The sequence below is a fragment of the Molossus molossus genome, unplaced genomic scaffold (assembly GCF_014108415.1).
Source record: "Molossus molossus isolate mMolMol1 unplaced genomic scaffold, mMolMol1.p scaffold_m16_p_23, whole genome shotgun sequence".
Classification (NCBI taxonomy): Eukaryota; Metazoa; Chordata; class Mammalia; order Chiroptera; family Molossidae; genus Molossus; species Molossus molossus.
Window position 1 is genome coordinate 2,644,129 of NW_023425359.1, and position 19,335 is coordinate 2,663,463.

Here is a 19,335-nt window from a genome sequence, read left to right on the forward strand (position 1 = left end):
GCAAACACCAAAAGGAAGCATGAAAAAAGGGGTAGAAAAATGACAACTGAGACGGTATACAGAGTAATAACTTAGAAGATAAATAGTCCAAAGCTAGACTTACAAGATACCATCTTTAGCGAGCGAGTTCTTGGCTCAATATGCAGCCACAGCCAGAAAGATGCTCGTGAAGGGGATTAAATATAAAACCACTTATACCTACACATATATAAAACACTCAATTTGTCCACATTTTTAACACTGAGAACAAATACAGTTCAAGTTACAGCACTTTTACAAAAGATAACAAATAAATTAAAAAGGGCCTGTCTGGGCTGCTTTTTAAAATATGAAGATTTTTTCCTTTAAAGTTTACATAACTTGAACTATCAATGGCCATGAATGGAATTTATAAAATCATGAGGGTATATGTTATTGCAAAAAAGATGTGATTTAAGTAAATCTTATGAGGAGCCCTCTGAAGTTTGGAGGACAAATAAAAAATACTATTATAGTCCTGCCTGGTGGGGCTTAGAGGTTAGAGTGTCTGTGGGTGCACCAAAGGGTCTTGGGTTCGATTCCCAGTCAGGGCCCATACCTGGGTTGCAGGGTCCACTCTCGACCCCAGTCAGGGCACATGTAGGAGGCAACTGATTGATATGTCTCTCTCACTCTCTCTCTCTCTTTCTCCCTCTCCCCTACCCACCCACCCACACTAAGAATCAATAGAAAAAATATCCTCGGGTGAGGATTAACAAATAAACAATTATATATGGTAGATATTAAGAGAAGTAATCTTATCACTGAAGATGCAGTACTAGGTAAAGATACACTGCAACCTGAAATTCTACAACTTGATTACTTTTCTGCAAAAGGAAGAGAGCACCTGATTCACTCTCCACTGCCCCCAAAGCTGCTTCACCTCTACTCCAGACCCAAACACCCAGGACCTCGGCTCCGACTGCCAGCTCTGCCCTGACAGGCAGCCTGTTCACCTGACTCATCAGTCAGCTTCCCAGGGACTACACACTTCTTACCACTGCAGTGATGACACGTTCAAGCTTCTTTATTTTTTTCTGTAACAAACTGAAGACTCTTATCGCAAATGGAAAGTGAGTTCCTTTTAAAGACGAACAGCAAGAGATAAGCACGGCCATGATCACGTGAAATGTCACTTTCTGCTTCAGACTAAAGGACTCTTTTTCCCCAACACTGATTAAATCCTCCACCTAGAAAAATAGACATCCATTACTGGTATCTCTTGGTTTGCACCAAACAATTTTCTCTACCTCGGGCCTATCTAGGTATTATGTGTTTTACATTTCAAGTAAGATGATAAATATAAAGCCTTAAAAAAGTAGTAAGCACTGATTTTTAAGTGATTATAAAAATTAGTAATTTCAGAAATCATAATGAATTTAACTGTACTTGCCAATTGGGTAAGTGTTTTTAAATCACAAACCCAATACCTTATAAAAGTGTATTTACTACAGCAAAAGAAATTTTCTCCTCCTTTAGATATTTTGCTATTTTAACAAAACACTAACTTTAACATTTTAAATGGGGGGGGGGAGGTAAGAAGTACACATTAATCTTACTGACCCAATATAAAACCACAATAAAATAAATTGTATAAAATGTTAAGGATTTCAACAATCTGAAGAATATACAATACTATATATATTTAAAGCAAAACATAGTAGTCAAGAATGCAACAGTTATTAATAAGAAAAAAGAAGAAGGATCTAGTAGAGCAAACACTGAGAATCTAGTAAGATCATAAGGAAATCTGGGGGTTAGACCTCAACAGCATACCTACCATTTTTAACATTGAAGAAGGATCCCCTGAATGTATATTATCAGCCAACAACTCAATCATCTTCTGATTTGCTACACCAATTAGTCTGCCTGACTTTGTGCTTTTAATCACATTTTCAAGAGCTGTAAAAATTAAACACAGGGCCCTCATTTCAACAACACTGACCTAAAGAATCATATAAAGCAAGGGATTTAAGCAAAAAATTTACAATTTTCCTGTAAGGGTTTGCTTTTTATTTTTCCTTCTATCCAATTCTGAATTTGTGGGTCAGTTTCTTTCTCATTGTATATATTTTACATTAGCAAAAAAATTTTAAATCTTGTTGGCATATACCACAAACATGATTTCAAATCACAAGCATGGCCAATTTTTAATTTTACTTATTTTCTTTTTAAAGTGTTCCCTGTTCACCCTGGCCGGTTTTGCTCAGTGGTTAGAACGTCAGCCTGCGGACCAGAGAGTCAGTCCCAGGTTCAGTTCCTGCTAGGGGCACATACCTCGGTTGCAGTTTGTCCCTGGCCCCGGGTGCGGTTGTGTGGGTGGCAACCAGTCAATGTGTCTCTCTCACGTCATGTTTCTTTCTCTCTCTTCCTTCCTCTCTCCCTCCCGCTCTACCTAAAGATAAATGCAAAAATGTCCTCGAGTAAAGATAAAAAATAAATAAAATAAAGTGTTACCTGTTCATTTTTTCTAAAAAACAAACAAACAACTGAATTTCTCACCTTCTTTCCAGCCTCTTAGTATAGGGTGCAGAGAGCAAATTCCTGATTTGGATAAATAAAGAGCGAATTTCATATCGGCAGACTCCAGATTGTCACTGTCAATGACCATGAACGGAAGCAGTCGCACCACTACCTGATTTGCTAACTCATCATTTCCACTCAGCATTTCTTCTTTAATTAATATGTTTGCTGCCACCTCAAGTACCTCATACCTAAAACATATAAACGTACATTTGGTTCAGAGACACTTTAGAGACTTTGACTCAGCAAAAAATTATCATTACAGCCTGGTCTCCTCATCAAATACATTATTCAGACACACCAAGATAATCACTTAAAATCTATGCTAATAAAGGAATTATTTGGGACAGTAATTTTAAACTACTAATTCAGTCAAATGTCTTTTTTTGAGAAGTCACATTAGGTTAACTATAACATAAAACTCATCCACCATATATCTTAACTCCACTAGAAATCAGAAACTCACTCATAAGTTCAAAAATTATCTGGACACATACTATGTGCTAAAAAGTAAATATGACAAATACAAAAATGCTGTTTGTCTAAGGAGCTTAGTGATTTTTCCATGCAAAAAGCATAGGTGCCAAAAAGAAATAACCAGAGCTCATCAAATATGTACTACAGAAGTGTCATGTGCCTGAGCTTGTTTATGTGTTAATATGTTTTTAAATTATAAATATTATCCTTGTAAAAAAAGCCCCAAACATATTTATAGAAAATGAAAACTCCTTCCCATACTACTTTCCAGATTTCAGCATATCATACATTATTTTCTCCTTTTCCTAATTTATTAAAAAAAATTTGAGAATAGTATAATGAAACCACACAAATCCAAATGGATTTTTATAATGCAAAAATGCTACATTAAGACCCATTTCATTACCATGACCAAAGTGTCACGTAGCTTAATTATAAGTTGCAAAAAATATAAAAAGAAAAAGAAAAAAAAAATGAATTTGATATAAAAATTTCACCAATTCCAAACAGTATGAGGAGAAATGAATACATACCATGCCCTATTTTTTGAAAGGTCTGGTCTTTGAAAGAGATTCAGAAGATGTGAAACAGTCACTTCTGGACTAAAGTGTCTCTTAAAAATCTAGAGGAGAAAGAAATATCCTGAGTTAACTTTTACTTGCTTCAAATGTATACAGTGCTTGTTAAATGAACTTTAAAATGAATCTACCTCCCAAGAATCTTAGTACAATTTATAAGTTTTATAAAAGCAATTTCTCAAAAGTGGTATATATGAACCAATTTCCCATGACCCCAAGGTAAAATTCACCAAGTACTTTCCCTTAGGAAGAACTTCCATGTGCATGAAATCACACAATCTAATTACTCCCATGAGCTTTCCCCAACCAGGCTTACAACTGTGCTCTCATGAGAATAATTTCCAGTGAAAGAATAATTTTCAAATATATTCCTGCCTAGAGCAGGGCAGGAAAATATTTACCAAAAAATGTCTATTTCAATGAACAACAAATTCACTCACCTCAAAAGCACTTACAGCCGACAAAACAACATCTATATTATCATCACCTAATCGGGTTAAAATAGCTTCTTTTATGAAAGACTCATCGATATTCTCCTGAGCAAGAAAAAAAATATTTAGTTGTTGCTAAAACCTTGTAAGACTTTCCACTAGAAGGGAAGCTTGGTTTTGTGAAAAACACTCCAGAACACCATTCAAGGAACACAGGCTCTGCCCTGGTTGCAAATTCGACACTCTAGGCACACTCGTATTAAACAAGACGACCTCTGAAGGGCCTTCTCAGATGAGTGTTTAGTACACATCTTTTCCAATCTCCGTTGAAAACACAACATGTATAATCTAAATATAAATTTTGTGTTAAAGAGTTGATCATATTAAAATGAGAGCACACAGACTCAAGAATGCCTAGGTTTCAATCCTAGCTCTACCACTTTCTAGTGTGTCCTTGGGTCAGTTACTTAACCCTTCTAGGTCTCACTATTCTCATCTATAAAATAGAACTAGTAATAATACCTACCTTAAAGGGTGGTACAGGATTTAATAATACATATCAGTGCTTAGAAGAGTGCCTTATACATAGTAAGTACTGTTAAACATAGCTATTATTATCAATATTTTTACAAGGAAAAGGACATGCACTGCAAAGCCAGTCTGTTAAAAAAAGAGAGAGCCCTGGCCGGTTTGGCTCTGCGGTTAGAGCGTCGGCCCGCGGTCTGGAGAGACCTGGGTTTGGTTCCCGCTAAGGGCATGTACTTTGGCTGCAGTTTGTCCAGGGCCCTGGTTGGTCGTGCGGGTGGCAGCCACTCGATGTGTCCCTTTCACGTCGATGTTTCTCTCTCTCTCTCTCTCTTACTCTCTCTCCCTTCCGCTCTATCTGTACAAAAAATGGAAAAATGTCCTCAGGTGAAGATAAAAAAAAAAAGAGAGAGATCTTATTTTTTTTTCAGTAACAAAAAATAAAGCATATAACCATTCACAATAACAGAAAAATAAGACTGCTAATCAACATGAACATATTCACACCTAGAGGTGGTAGAAAAACAACTAAATAATCCTACAAAAAAAAAAAAAGGTCACTCTGTTGGGAGATTTAATTAAAAATCCCTAGAATTCACAAAACTGAAGTCAAAGTTTCATGTATCAAATGCCACCAAAATTTTATCAAGAGCTAACAAATAGCCAAATATCCCAAACTGAAATTCTAGAAGAAAACCTACAACACTGCAGCCTGGAGCTGAATGTGCAGTGCCCTTCACTGAAAAACTAACCAGCGGGGAGGGGGAAGGACGAATGATGAGAAGCGCTGCAGAAATGCTAGGAGTCTCTAGGAATCTTCCTATTACAACAAAGACCAATATTCAGTGAGTGTAATCCTCCAACAAATCATAAGACAAACTGATCAGCAGTTCGAAAAAGAAATATAATTTATACCAGATCGGAAATCATGTAAATTTCAAATTTGAGTACACACAGATCTACAATTTTTAAAGAAATATTCTTACAGATCCTAATGTTGCTTTTATTATTTACATATCAATTCTAAAGCTAAGTACGACTCCTTAAAAATATAGAAAACAAAAATATAAAACAAAAATGTATAAGTCAAATATTTAAAAACTACAAAACTAGTAAAATTCAAATTAAGAAAATTTAATGTGGTAATTATAATTAGCTGAAACTAAGTTCTACTTGTAATATGAATTGGTTTTAAGTGCATGACACCAGTTCTAGAATTCAGCATGTCTGTACTACCATGCACTATGGAAAAGTATAAACTGCTACCACTTCTCTCTATTTTCAAATACATAAAAAGTAATACATGAGACAATCTTAAATATTATACAGATATTATATTTTAATCATAGTAACTATGGTAAAATGTATATACAATTGGCACTTCAAATCCATGATTTGAAGACTATGCAAAAAAAAATTAGTCCATTTAAATGAAGCTAAAGAAAAATATTAAGTAAATAATATCAGTGCTAAGCTACTATAGCAAAAATTGTGAAGACACTGCTTGAATAACTCAAATTAGGAAAATCATGCTCTATTTGAATTCAAAGTCTTAGTAAAGTATCATTTTGGTATACAGGCAGAATTTACAAATTAAGTCAGCCTCTGTGGTTACTATTTGGAGCCACCAGAATTTTATATTTTTTTTATTCCTCGCCTGAGGATATTTTTCTATTTATCATTAGACAGAGTGGGAGTGAGGAAGAGAAAGAGAGAGAGAGAGAGAGAGAAACATCGATGTGATAGAGCCGCATCGACTGATTGCCTCCCACATGACCCGACCAGGGGCAGGGAAGTACAACCAAGGTACGTGCCCTTGACCGACACCCTCAACTCACTGGTCCACGGGCCAACACTCTAACGCTGAGCCTAACCGGCCAGGGCAGCCACCAGAATTTTAAACACAAATACAACTGCAAGTACTGATGTGGAACAGTGCTCCAAATGCTATCATACTGGTGTCCCCAAATATGCACATGTTAAACTTCAATCAAAATCAAATTTCAAAACTAAAAAAATTCTCAGATAATTTGAGAACCTCTATAAATTGATCTATAAATTTCAGTTTGAAAAACACTGAACTACAAATAAACTAATAAGCTGCAATGTGGAAGCATGAAAACAGTTGTTACTAGGGCATATAAAGGTCACAATGGTGGCGAGAGCAGGTCCAGTCCTAAAACTTTGTCCCATGCACTCTCATCTGCTTTACTCAGCTTATGTCTATCATTACACAATATTGATTCTAGGTGATAACTTCCAAGTTCTTCTTCTAGAATTATACTGTTCATCATAAGTACAAAAACATCACAAATGAAAGCTATTTGACACAAACCTTTGATGTTTTCACAATATTTTTCAGATGATTAACGGCCAGAAGTCTCACAGGGGCAAGTGGATGATTCAGACTGAGCATCAAGGAAGTATCAGAATCTGCTAAAAACTATAGGATTCATCATAATTAACAAATTTGACCACTAAATCTAGGCAGCATATGATCAAGAATAAAAACCAGAGGAAGCCACCCCAAACTGCCCAACACAGTAACAACTATCTAATTTCTGAAACCAAAAAGTAAAGCAAAATCTGTCTTTAGAACATAGTATGAATTATAACAGATGAAAGTGTATTGTTAATGCTATGATTTCCTGTATATGTATGTCTATAGTTTAATTTAGTAATCCTATGAAGTAATTTTCTATACTTTCTATATATGATTCCAAAGTGAAAAGTACCTGAAGTAAATCACTATATCAGCACCTTAATAAAAATTAAATTTAAAAAACTAGTCACTGAAAACGGATGCAATTCCTCTAAATGATACAATAGTGACACTCAAATGAGTAACAACCTACTTCACTTAATGTAACTAGACTAAGGAAATCTATGTCAAGCTAAGATTTGGAAATGAAACACCATTAATGATATGAGTCTAATCATGAAAGAGAAAAACCAATGATCATATTTCTCTTGATAATATTTATTTTCAAGGATAATTATAAGAACTACTTAAATGTTAACTTCTAGTATAAAGACTTAGTGTGAATCACCAGAAATTTTCTGAAGTTCTAAAATGATCACAGAATAAAAATCCACCTCCTTTTTTCTGATCAATGACTTATCACCCCGTGGTTGCACCACGCTAGAAATGCAGACAGAGGAGAAAGGTGGGGACACTACAGACCCGAGAAAGGCCACCTTTTGCTGACTGCTAATTAACATATATTCCAAACAATATTTTTCCTGAAATAAGTACCCTACTCACAGTTAAAGTCCTGTACTTTTTTCCAGGTATTTAATGCCTGTCTCACAGCCTTGTCTTAGGTAACTAGGCAAAATGGTGTAAAATCTCATCTCTTCATAAGATACTCCAAAGAGAGCAGTAAAGTTAACAAATTTCCTTCCAGTGTTGTTCAAATAACCACACAAACACACCCCAAATTGTCTTAACTCCTCTGAAGGAAACATACCTGATACTTTCCTCCACTTGCAGAGAGAGAGAGAAACTGGTGGAAAAGCTCCTGTTTCCCTGGGTCTGTGATTTGCTTCAGGTGTTCCTCTAAGACAACATCTAATGTCCTAGGATATCTGGGAAGAAATTAGGAGTTAATTCATATAAAAAATTATTCAAAGTTATTAACCACACACCCCCTACATATATAAAATAAATAAATTTTAAAAATTACTGAGACTGAAACTAAAATTTTAACAGATGAAATATGTAAAACCAAGTGATATCGATCAAGTTCACTACTATGACTTACAACAAAAAAAGTCTCTGTATGAAAAATTACACTCTCCACAGCCTCCACACAACCCCTAATCCCTCTTATATTTCAAATATATTTAAATTCTATACCTGTCCCTTCCTGAAGGGAAAAAAGGGACTATCTCTTACAATCCATTTACTACATTAAATTGAAACAAGAAGTACACATTAACAAAACGAGACACAAACACACACACGACTTACTTGCTTTCTAAAAGTCTGATAAGTGGAAGAAACTGTTCATTAAGCAAAGATACTTTATTAGGATCGATTTCTTCCTGTGAACTATATGAAATATACTCTTCAAAAAGAAGGCTGTAAAACAAAACCAGTATGAGACATCAGAGGTACTGTTTATTGAGTACCTATCATGATCTAGGTGGTTTAGAAATATTATCTCTAACTCCCACATCCCTCAAGTTATACTTATTTTGCAGATACAGCACTAGAGCTAAGAAGTCTTATAATCTATCTGAGATCAAATGAGACCAGAAACAGCCACTGCACTGGTGAGTCCCCTATACAAAGACGAGCAGGGTTTTTAGCCTCGGTCTGATTCCAGAGCCCAAGCTCTCAACTACTTCACAAATATACTTCTCTTTCATTCACAAGTCAACTCTGGAATAAGAGGCACAAATAATGACACACCAGCAAACGGGCAACCCCCAGTGTCTCAGGCAGCTTGGCCTTCAGAACTTCCTACTCTACTCTCCTGGAAATGACAGAGGCAGGATTCAAGTCCACGTCTAACTGCAATGCCTACATTCTTTGCACTGTATCAAGTTGCCCTTTAAGCAAGAAAAGAAAATGGGAGACGACTATTTTTACAGAAAAGGAAGAAATAACCTTCACTTGATGCCAATCCTCAATATAAAGCTCGTTGATATTTACTGAATATCAACTGTGTTATATTGTTTCAAGTATTTTGGTCCATTTATTATCAGGAAACTAAACAGCCATAATTTACATGAGGCTATAAGCCAATTTTAGCTTAACTAACTTTCCATGATAAGTATAAGCACTAAAGACAAGCAAGAAAAATTACTTTTTCTGTTGTCACAATTACTGGACTAAGTACTTACAATTAATGAAATGATATGGACAAAGCAAGAAACACATTACAAAGGGATACTGGAAAAGTACTAATCAACCCAAAAATACAAATCAAAATCATGTTAAAAATAGTTGCTTACATTCTGGCCAGTTTGGCCTATGAACCGAAGGCTCAGTGGGTTCCATTCTCAGTCACGGGCAACATACCTGGGCTGCAGGTTCAATCCCGGCCCCCTTCTGAGTCATGCAGGAGGCAACCAACTGATGATGTGTCTCTCTCACATTAATGTTTCTCTTTCTCTGTCTCTATCTCTCTCTCCCTCCCACCCTTCCCGTCTACTCTCTCTAAAAATCAATTGAAAAATATCCTCGGGTGAGGATTAACAACAAAAATAATCACTTACCTAGCCAACAAATGGTCTAAGTTGTTCCTCAGTGATATATGTGTAAGTATAGCCTCCAAGTGTTTCCTGTAGATTTGACCATCCATCCCTTCAGTTCCTTCTCCTTAGTATATACAACAAATTAAAATTGATTAGGGAAATAATTTTTGCATGCTTACACTATTAAATTTACTTATAGCAGATCTTTCCTGGGAATAATTCTAAAACATATATACTAAAATGTGATTTTTTAAAACCCATTTTCAAAACTATCTTTTACCTATTTAATCATTTATATTTTTCAAAGCATTTTTGCATGTTATTACCCTCATTTATCCTTTACCTGAAATTCTCTGTATTTTTAAAAACAAGTATGATGATCCCTACTTTATTAATGAAACATAAATCCAGAAAATAGTCTTTCCCCAGGTCATATTACAAGTAGTTGAAGTTTGGATATGAACCTAGGTCTCCTTAAACTACAGTCGTCCCCCTCTTATCCATGAGGATGACGTCTGAAGACCCCCAGTGGATGCCTGAAACCTTGAGTGGTAACAAACACTATATATACTGTGTTTTTTCCTGTACATACATACATATGGTAAAATTAATTTATAAGTTAGGCACAGAAAGAGATTAACAACAATAACTAATAAAGTAACTATAACGATATACAATAATAAGTTATGTAAATGTGGTCTTTCTCTCTCTCTCAAAATATCTCATTGTGCTATACTTACCCTTCTTTTTGTGATGATGTGAGATGATAATAAAATGCCTTATTGAGTCAAGAACTTTCACCTTTTCACTAAAAGGAAAGCACTTTTTGGCTTCTCTTTGATAGATCTGAATTCCCGGCATCACTATTCTTACACTTTTCGGCCATCACTGAGTGAAGTAAGGGTGACTTGAACACTAGCACTGTGATACCGAGACAGCTGACCTGAACACCAAGACGTTGCTAAATGACTAACAGGTGGGTAAGTGTTTACAGCATAGAGACACTGGACAAAGGAATGAGTCACGTCCTGAGAGGGACAGAGCAAGATTTCATTACGCTGCTCAGAACAACACACAACTTTAAACTCATGAAGTACTTAGTTTCTGGAATTTTCCATTTAATATTTTCCAACCATAGTTGATCACAAGTAACTAAAATAGTGGTTCTCAACTTTCCTAATGCCGTGACCCTTTAATACAGTTCCTCATGTTGTGGTGACCCCCCCAACCACAAAATTATTTTCATTGCTACTCCTTAACTGTAATTTTGCTACTGCTATGTTTTAGGCGATCCCTGTGAAAAGGTCGTTCGACCCCCAAAGGGGTCACGACACACAGGTTGAGAACCGCTGAACTAAAACCATGGAATGCCAAAGGGGAGACAACTATATCTCTGAAAACAGGCTAAACGTTTGTCCAATAACTCCTTACTGAACCAAGAGCTGTCACCTTCTATTTCAGATTCACTGTAAATGTATGAACCAGAACTTGGCCCTGCCTTCAAAGACTGGGATCACACTGCTCATTACCATCAGAATAGGGAAAATGCACTTTCATTTATACTAGTCATGTGTCTGAAACATATTTAAACGAAGATTTGGTTACGCAAACCTTATTTTCTAAAAGACTGACATATATTTGGAGATGTCTTTATTAGTATGTCTTTCTTAGTCCAAGTAGCAATAGGACCAAGTTTTTCTCCTTTATCTTTCTGTATTTATTAAAGAGTAAAAAACATGTAATGCAAGTCATCACTTTCTAATTAGTTTTGGATTAAAAAAAATTTTGGATTTTTATGCATGATATTTTCTTGGTCTTATATTTTCAATGACTCAAGGGAGAAAAATTCTTTTGTTGGCAACTGGATATTTATTGTAAATAAAACACTAAAATTCATTAAGTATCTAAATATAAAAAGGGAAAGTTAGCCCTGGCCGGTTTGGCTCAGCGGATAGAGCGTCGGCCTGCGGTCCTGAGAGACTCGGGTTCGGTTCCCGCTACGGTTGTAGTTTGTCCCCGGCCCTGGTCGGTTGTGCAGGTGGCAGCCACTCGATGTGTTCCTTTCACATCGATGTTTCTCTCTCTCTCTCTGTTCCTCTCTCCCCTCCCACTCTACCTGAACAAAAAAATGGAAAAATGTCCTCGGGTGAGGATAAAAAAGAGAAAGGGAAAGTTATACTTGGTAACATATTTTAATTGTTTAAAAGTAATTCCAGAGCCTTCCCTATAGAGACTGTTTAAGAACATACGTTTATTCAAAAATAGAATTCTAAGCGTATCAAGAATTCTATGCTCTCTACTTCAAATATTCACTGAAGAAAATAGACAAATCACACAAAAACAATTGGTTAGCAAAAACTTTAAGTATCCTAAAGATATGAACAGGGTATGGTCCCTATTTTAAGATAATCACATATTAGAAAGCAAGTTTTGGGACATAAAATGTTAAACCAGGTACCTGTAACATGACTAATGATGAAGACGACCAGATGGGGAAGCATGTAACGCAGAAGAGGACTGATGTCATATGTTTCTGAAATCCCATGAAGTATTGTAACAAGATCAGGAACATTACACAAGTGAGGAAATGGCCTTTGAAGAAGCAAGTACGTAAGATGTTGACTTTACAAGTTACACAATAAATGGCAATTTATCTTCCAAAAAATTATTCAAAATAATTTCATTCATCTCTAATTAAGATTTCTCAATTCAATTATACATACTTTTTCCCAAGGTTCTCTGGCTTCTGTCTCTGCAGGAGCACTATCAAGCAACCTAATCCGTCCTTGATCAAAGAGGGAGTTTTAGTCAATGTTTTGATGATCTGTGAAGCCAATGAATTGACGATGGTGTCTTCCATTGTCACATTCACAGAAATCTGACATATTATCATATATGTTGCAGCTCTGTAATCTGGTAAAGATGATTTCAATCCCTAAACATTTTTTAAAATATAAGGAAAAAAAATAAACTATGTTACTTTATTCTACTTAAAATGCCATAATCTAAAGACTAATACTACCTAGTGCACACTCCTCAGAAGTGAAAAATAGAGATGCTGACCCCCTGGGTGGACATACAGAAGAAACAAGTCTCTTGACAAACGAGAGGAGGGATATCCAAGGATCTCCCCCTCTAACATCCGCCACACATCCGAACAGGAACTAAGGAGCTCTCTTCTTTTACATGAAAATTCCCACCTGTGTAAGGGAGCCTTCCATTGAAACAAACAGAGTCTGAGTGAGGACAACCGTCGTGGGACACTGGTGGGAAGTGAAAGCAGTACCTCCGTGGGGATCTGGGAAGGTGGCAAGCACCAAGGCAAATGGGAAGAAGCACTGAGAAGTAGAAGTCAGTGCAAAAAGAATGATGAGAGCCTGTGCCTTAAAGATCTCTAATCCATTCTCTTTCCAGTGAGGTAGCATGACTACTAAGAAAGGGATATGGGAAGGAAGACCACCATGCGAAGATGGGCAGAAACTGGAGCTATGCTACCCCAAGGCAGGCAGTGTCAAGGGTTGCCAGCAACACTGGAAGCTAAGAGGCCTGGAATCTCCCTCAGAGACCCCAGAAGGAACCAACCCTGCCAACACCTTGCTTTCAGACTTGTAACCTCCAGAACTTTGAGAATTTCTGTTGTTTTATGCTAAGAAAAAAAAAAAAAAAGGACAAAACATATATATCTGGGAGATAGTGGCAAGGCCTAATAGCCAACATTTATTCTTTAAGAAACCCCAATTAAGATTCTACGCTGGGCCCTGGCCAGTGTGGCTCAGTTCATTGAGTATATTCCCATGCACCAAAAAGTCACCGGTTTGAATTTGTCAGGGCACATACCCGGATTTCAGGCTCAATTCCCAGTAGGGGGCATGGAGGCAGCCAATTATTTCTCTCTCACATTGATGATTCTCTTTCTCTTTCCCTCTCCCTTAATCTCTCTCTAAAATCAATTTTAAAAACATATATATATATTTTTTTATTTTTATTTTAATCCCATTCTGATAAGTTTTTAAGACAAATAAAGTCATACTTTTTACCTAAAAATTATCTCTCACTATCTGAAATTGTCAATTTTAGAATATCTATGTCTAAAAGCAAGAACATTCCTTCAAGTACAAAATGATCTACTATACACTTGAGCAGGGCCAACCTTTTGGATATATGGAAATAGCTTAGCAACCACATTGTCCGACATGTCCTTAGCAGTTACCAAAGCAGATACGATGGTAGAAGCATAAAAAGTTAAGAGAACTCTCAACTGAGCTGAACTCCCAGGATACTCAGCAAAAACCTGGAACAAAAACACAAACAAAACACATTTAAGGACTGCTGGTGTGGCTCAGTCCCGGTTTCAATTCCCGGTCAGGGCACATGCCTGGGTTGCAGGCTCAATCTCCAGCAGGGGGCGTGCAGGAGGCAGCCAATCAATGTATCTCTCCCACATCATGTTTCTCTCTCTCTCTCCCTTCCTCTCTCTGAAAAGCAATAAAAAACATATTTAAAAACAAAACACATTTAAGGAGTGAAAAGCCAATTAATAAAAGTATAAAAACATTTACTGCTCTCCTCAATCACCTCAGGCTGACATTTTAATTTTTATCATCTGCAACATTAAATAAATACACAAATTCAAAGATGACTGAACAATCTTCCTGACATTTTAGACTCTCTCTTTAAACTGTTTAAACAATCATTATAAACAGAACTTGGCAAGGAGTAATTCATTTTAGTAGAAAAAACATTAAGGAAAGACTGACCCCACTGCTCATGCTAACAGGAGGTCATTAACAGGAACCTCCTCCAACTACCACTGTATTAGAAAGGCCTCAGTACGTTCTCTCCATTGAGAGCAAGCAATCTAATGAAATTACACATTCATGAAACAATACACTACTCACCTTCACAGACTTTGTTACCAGACTACAAATGAAATCCATGAATCCAAGATCTTTGTAGCAGTGGGTAATCAAAGTTCCTTTAGCTAAGGGCACTCCAGATTGCTGTCAGACAGAAAGGATAGTCACTGACTGGTCATTACTTTTAATCCTTACCTGAGGATATGTTTATATTGATTTACATGACAATTGGGGATTAAACTGCAACCTGGGTATGCATCCTGACCAGGAATTGAACCCACAACTGGTGCACGGGATGATGTTCCAACCAACTGAGCCACACTAGCCAGGGCTTAAGTACCCACCATAGCAGCAGCTCTATATTGTTGCAGTTCGTAAATACAAAATATAGTGTCTCCCAACAGCTGGTGGAGAGATGAGATTAATACCTAATATTGTTCAAACCTTAGAAATTCAAAAGAGAATGTTAGCAGTGAAGATAGAGGTATGCAGCCAAAAATGCCTACTTACTTATCACATGTAGTATCTTCACACATATTAATCTAAACGTGAATTCTCTAGATACTTAGTAACACTACTGGCTAGATTTGGTTTTTGAGCCAACGAGATATGGTTTTGTCACTGCTTTACAATAACTCTAGTAATAAATTTAACTCTAGGAACCTGGCCAACTTATATTGCTATTCCCACCACCTAGCAATGTGCATGGTACATATTGAAATATCAAAGAAAGGAGAATCTGAAGTAAACTTTAATAGGTGAGTGGGGTCTGGATACCTGAAACAAATATGCCCAGAGAGCAGCAGGGTGTGTGTGCAGACGAGGGGAAAAAAATAATCTTGATATTAGCAGTATGAATGCTGAGTAGTTTGATAAAAAGCTTTAGCATACGCTGGCCTTCTCTTATTGAACATTCTTCAGTTCAAGTGCTTTACAACCAAACTCAAACTCTCCTACTTAAAAACTCCCATTTCTGTCCTGGTCAGTGTAGCTCAGTTGGAGCATCGTCCTGTATACCAAAAATGGTTGTGGGCTCCATTTCCAGTCATGGCACATATTAGGTTTCGGGTTCAATCCATAGTCAGGGCATGTATGGGAGGTAAGTGATTGATGTTTCTTTCCCTTACAACTTTAATAATTTTTTTGAAGTCCTTCAAATTTTTCTTATCCTTTTTATTTTTGTTAAGTATTTCCTTTCCTTCACTTCCAACTTTTTTAAAGCTCTTCAGTTCCAAAATTTAAAATACCAGACAGTATACATAGTGGAAAGACATAAGCTTTAAAATCAGCTTTGGATTCAAATCCCAATTCTCCCACTTTATAGTTATGTCAGCTCTGGCAAGTAACTTAATTTTGAGCCTGTCCTCATCTGTAAAAATGCAGTTTTGTGAAAACCCAAGATAATATACAGGGTGGGGCAAAAGTAGGCTTACAGTTGTTTGTATAGAAAATACAATAATAAATAAATAAATAATACAAGAATAAACTCGGGCCCGGTCGGTGTGGCTCAGTAGGTTGAGTGTCGGCCCATGGACTGAGAGGTCCCGGTTCGATTCCCGGTCAGGGCACATGCCCAGGTTGCAGGCTTGATCCCCAGTAGGGGCGTGCAGGAGGTTGCCAATGGATGTTTCTATCTCTTTCTCCCTTAAAAAACAAAACGAACAAACAAAAAAAACCATATTTTAAAAAAAATTATTAAAAAGAAACTTTGTGTTTCTTATACTCACAACTGTAAACCTACTTCTGCCACACCCTATATGTAAACTGCCTAACCTGTATCAGGTATAAATAAAAGCCAGCAGGCAGTCCAAGTAGTTTAAACTGGAAGTGAGGAGCCCTGGCCGGTTTGGCTCAGCGGTTGGAGCGTCGGCCTGCAGACCAGAGAGTCCTGGGTTCGGTTCCCGCTAGGTGCACGAACAAAAAAATAAACAAACAAACTCGAAGTGAGGAAATAAAAGTGATGGAGGTAATACTAGGACTAATGATTTGATTTCTTCCAAACTACATCTCTTAATTAAGATTGGTAATGATCACAGATATGTATCATTCAACAGTCATACCTTAACTGGCAACAACCAGAACCATTTGTGCTTTGAATTATTAATTTTTAGAAGCTGTATAACCCGCACAAATATTCTTGTCTCATGGTATGGTAGAACACAAGCAATGAGGCTATCTTGATTATAAAGATGGATGTGGAACCTGGGGGAAAAAAGAAACAATTCAAATTGACATAAAACTTACAAGCATATATTTCCTTACATGTTAAAATTGTATTATCAATGAGCTACAACTACTCAGAATGAACTGCAGTAAAAACAACCACATAAATATAGAATATAGAGCAGTTAAACATAAGCCCTCTATTTTGCGCTGAAGTACTCAACAGGATTCTGCCCATTTTTATGCAGTAATATTTTTAATATTTGATACTAAAATTTATGTCCTATTCACTTTTGTTCAACTTTGTTTTAACCTATTATTATATTAACATAACTGTAGGATCACTGCAGTTAAACCAACAGAGAAACAACTGATCCACCAGGCAGCAATGCTCAGCTTCTCTTCATGCTCCAAAGTTCAACTTCCATAGCTGCCTCAGCTTCCCTAATTATCGTCATTTCTAAAACCAAAAGACTAATTAAAAACAAAACCACATAACCTTCTTTGAATAAAAAGTTAGCAAATTACAACCCTATATAATTTGTCCATGAACTTCACAAAACTTTGTATTGGTCCCTCCACTCTAATAACAAAAGACAGATTAATTCTGTCACATGCATTAAATACTTTCTAGCCTTCAAAACCTAGTTTAAATGCCTCCTTTTCCAAGATGCTTTCCCTTATCCCCAGCCAGTGATCCCTCTTACATCTGTCTACACTCTACCTGTATCTTTCTTCTATTTATTTATTTATTTATTTATATATATTTTTTTTCTTCATAGAGATAGAGGAAGGGAGAGGGAGAGAGAACTAGAAACATCGATGAGCAAGAATATCAATTGGCCACCTCCTACATGTCCCTTACTGGGGATTTGGCCCACAACCTGGGCATGTGCCCTGACCGGGAATTGAACTGGTGACCTCCTGGTGCATGGGTTAACGCCCAACCACTGAGCCACACTGGCCGGGCTACCGGTATCTTTCTTAGCGTATCACACCACTCTGCCTTTTCTTAGTTTTGTATGTGACTTTATACTAATCAAGATGTTACTTTACAAGAAAACTCATCTCACTCCCCTTTTATAGTTTTACTCACCCCTAAAAATGTCTCTGAATTTTCTGAGTATGTATAATTTGTTACACAGTCCCAAACATAGATTTATAATTTTCAGCTAGAGAATAAATAGTATCACACCAATCAAGCAGTCCTACAAGCCCCAAACTTTGCATACATTTATAGTAGCATGTATTTCAAAACAGCAACCAAGGACAACTTACTCATCTTTGTATCGAACTCAATGTTAATGCAGAACGAATGTAAAAAGTGCTCCTTACATTAATTGACCTATTTGGGAGAAATTAAATGCTAGAAGACAGAAGAAAATATTAATCTTCATTCTTTTCTGTCTGATGAGTCTAATGTTCGGATAATCAGGAGACCTCAGATAAAATTGTTTTCTCCATGATTCACTTGCTTCCTGAAGGGAAGTCACTTTACTATCTTGTCTCCAATTAATGAAACAAAAATATTTCTTCTCTTAAAACATATATATGGGTGAATAAACAAAAATGTATAAGCTGTAATGTGATGCTAATAAGTGAGAAAATAAAACTGAATAAACAGAGAGAATTCCCAACGTGGATGAAACATCAGACCTTGAAAACGGACTTGTATCCAGCTTACCAGATATGTAACTTAGGCAACTTAACCCCTCTATGCCTCAGTTTTCTCAATTATAAAAGGGGGAAATACAAGTATCTTCCCATAGGAATGTTAGGAGTATTGAGATAATGCCCATAAAGTGCTCCCACACCATTGGGCCTAGTGTATAAATGTTCAATACATGTTAGCTATTATAGTTTTCTAAAGTTATAGTACTTTATAGGCTACTATTCCTCTTCCCAAACCACTGATCTTGTTATTTTGGCAAGAAAGAAGTTTAGTAAGCTCCTTTGCCCCAAATATGCAGTAACAATTAGAAATGGCAAAGTGACATGAGCACCTTAGAACCAATGAGATTCAACCTCAAGATCTTCAAGTCCTGTGTCACTATCAACAAAAACAAGTTTAATGGCAGAAGGGCATGCTCATCACACCCTCATCATGCATCTTGTATCTCTAGATATTATGTCAATCTCTCACCTAATTTTTTCAGCTTTAAATTGATAAATGCTGTCATTACTTAATTTTTTAAAAGATCAAAGTTGTTAGCCCTTAATTATTTCTGCAGTTCCATTTGCTACCTGTGAATCAACCACTCCAGACACTTCTGTGCTGGCTTCAGCAGGAAGTAAGGGGACAAGTGAATAAGAAATAATGAAATGCTTTCATCCAGCTGTTTGTTCACCGCCTTGGTCTGAACGCTGCGCTCCAAGGTCTTTGCTAGCTGGCTGAACAACGGCGCTTCAAACTGCTCAAAGGAAGGATCAATTCCAAGCAGCTCTTCCAAGCCAGTGCAACCTAGGAAAAGGACAGTTTATTTAACAATTCTTTGCAAGAAAACTCATCTCACCCTCCCACCCCTTTTACAGTTTTACTCACCCCTAAAAAGGTGTCTT

General features: G+C 36.7%; 1 protein-coding gene across 2 annotated transcripts in view; it reads right to left on the minus strand.

The window, feature by feature from the left end:
• The window catches only part of HEATR1 (HEAT repeat containing 1), a 48,843-nt gene that overhangs the window by 28,609 nt on the left and 899 nt on the right, over positions 1 to 19,335 (minus strand). The window contains exons 3-17 of one of the 2 annotated variants that reach the window (XM_036277668.1): positions 19,021 to 19,237; positions 16,674 to 16,815; positions 14,656 to 14,757; positions 13,908 to 14,048; positions 12,481 to 12,692; positions 12,216 to 12,349; positions 9,779 to 9,881; positions 8,526 to 8,636; positions 8,023 to 8,140; positions 6,888 to 6,995; positions 4,037 to 4,132; positions 3,552 to 3,640; positions 2,521 to 2,732; positions 1,799 to 1,920; positions 1,017 to 1,208 (exon numbers count right to left, since the gene is read on the minus strand). In XM_036277668.1, the coding sequence (XP_036133561.1) occupies positions 1,017 to 1,208; positions 1,799 to 1,920; positions 2,521 to 2,732; positions 3,552 to 3,640; positions 4,037 to 4,132; positions 6,888 to 6,995; positions 8,023 to 8,140; positions 8,526 to 8,636; positions 9,779 to 9,881; positions 12,216 to 12,349; positions 12,481 to 12,692; positions 13,908 to 14,048; positions 14,656 to 14,757; positions 16,674 to 16,815; positions 19,021 to 19,237 (2,099 nt within the window). Of the gene's footprint in view, positions 1 to 1,016; positions 1,209 to 1,798; positions 1,921 to 2,520; positions 2,733 to 3,551; positions 3,641 to 4,036; positions 4,133 to 6,887; positions 6,996 to 8,022; positions 8,141 to 8,525; positions 8,637 to 9,778; positions 9,882 to 12,215; positions 12,350 to 12,480; positions 12,693 to 13,907; positions 14,049 to 14,655; positions 14,758 to 16,386; positions 16,518 to 16,673; positions 16,816 to 19,020; positions 19,238 to 19,335 lie in introns of those variants that run through there. The other variant, XM_036277669.1, reaches the window with a different exon arrangement.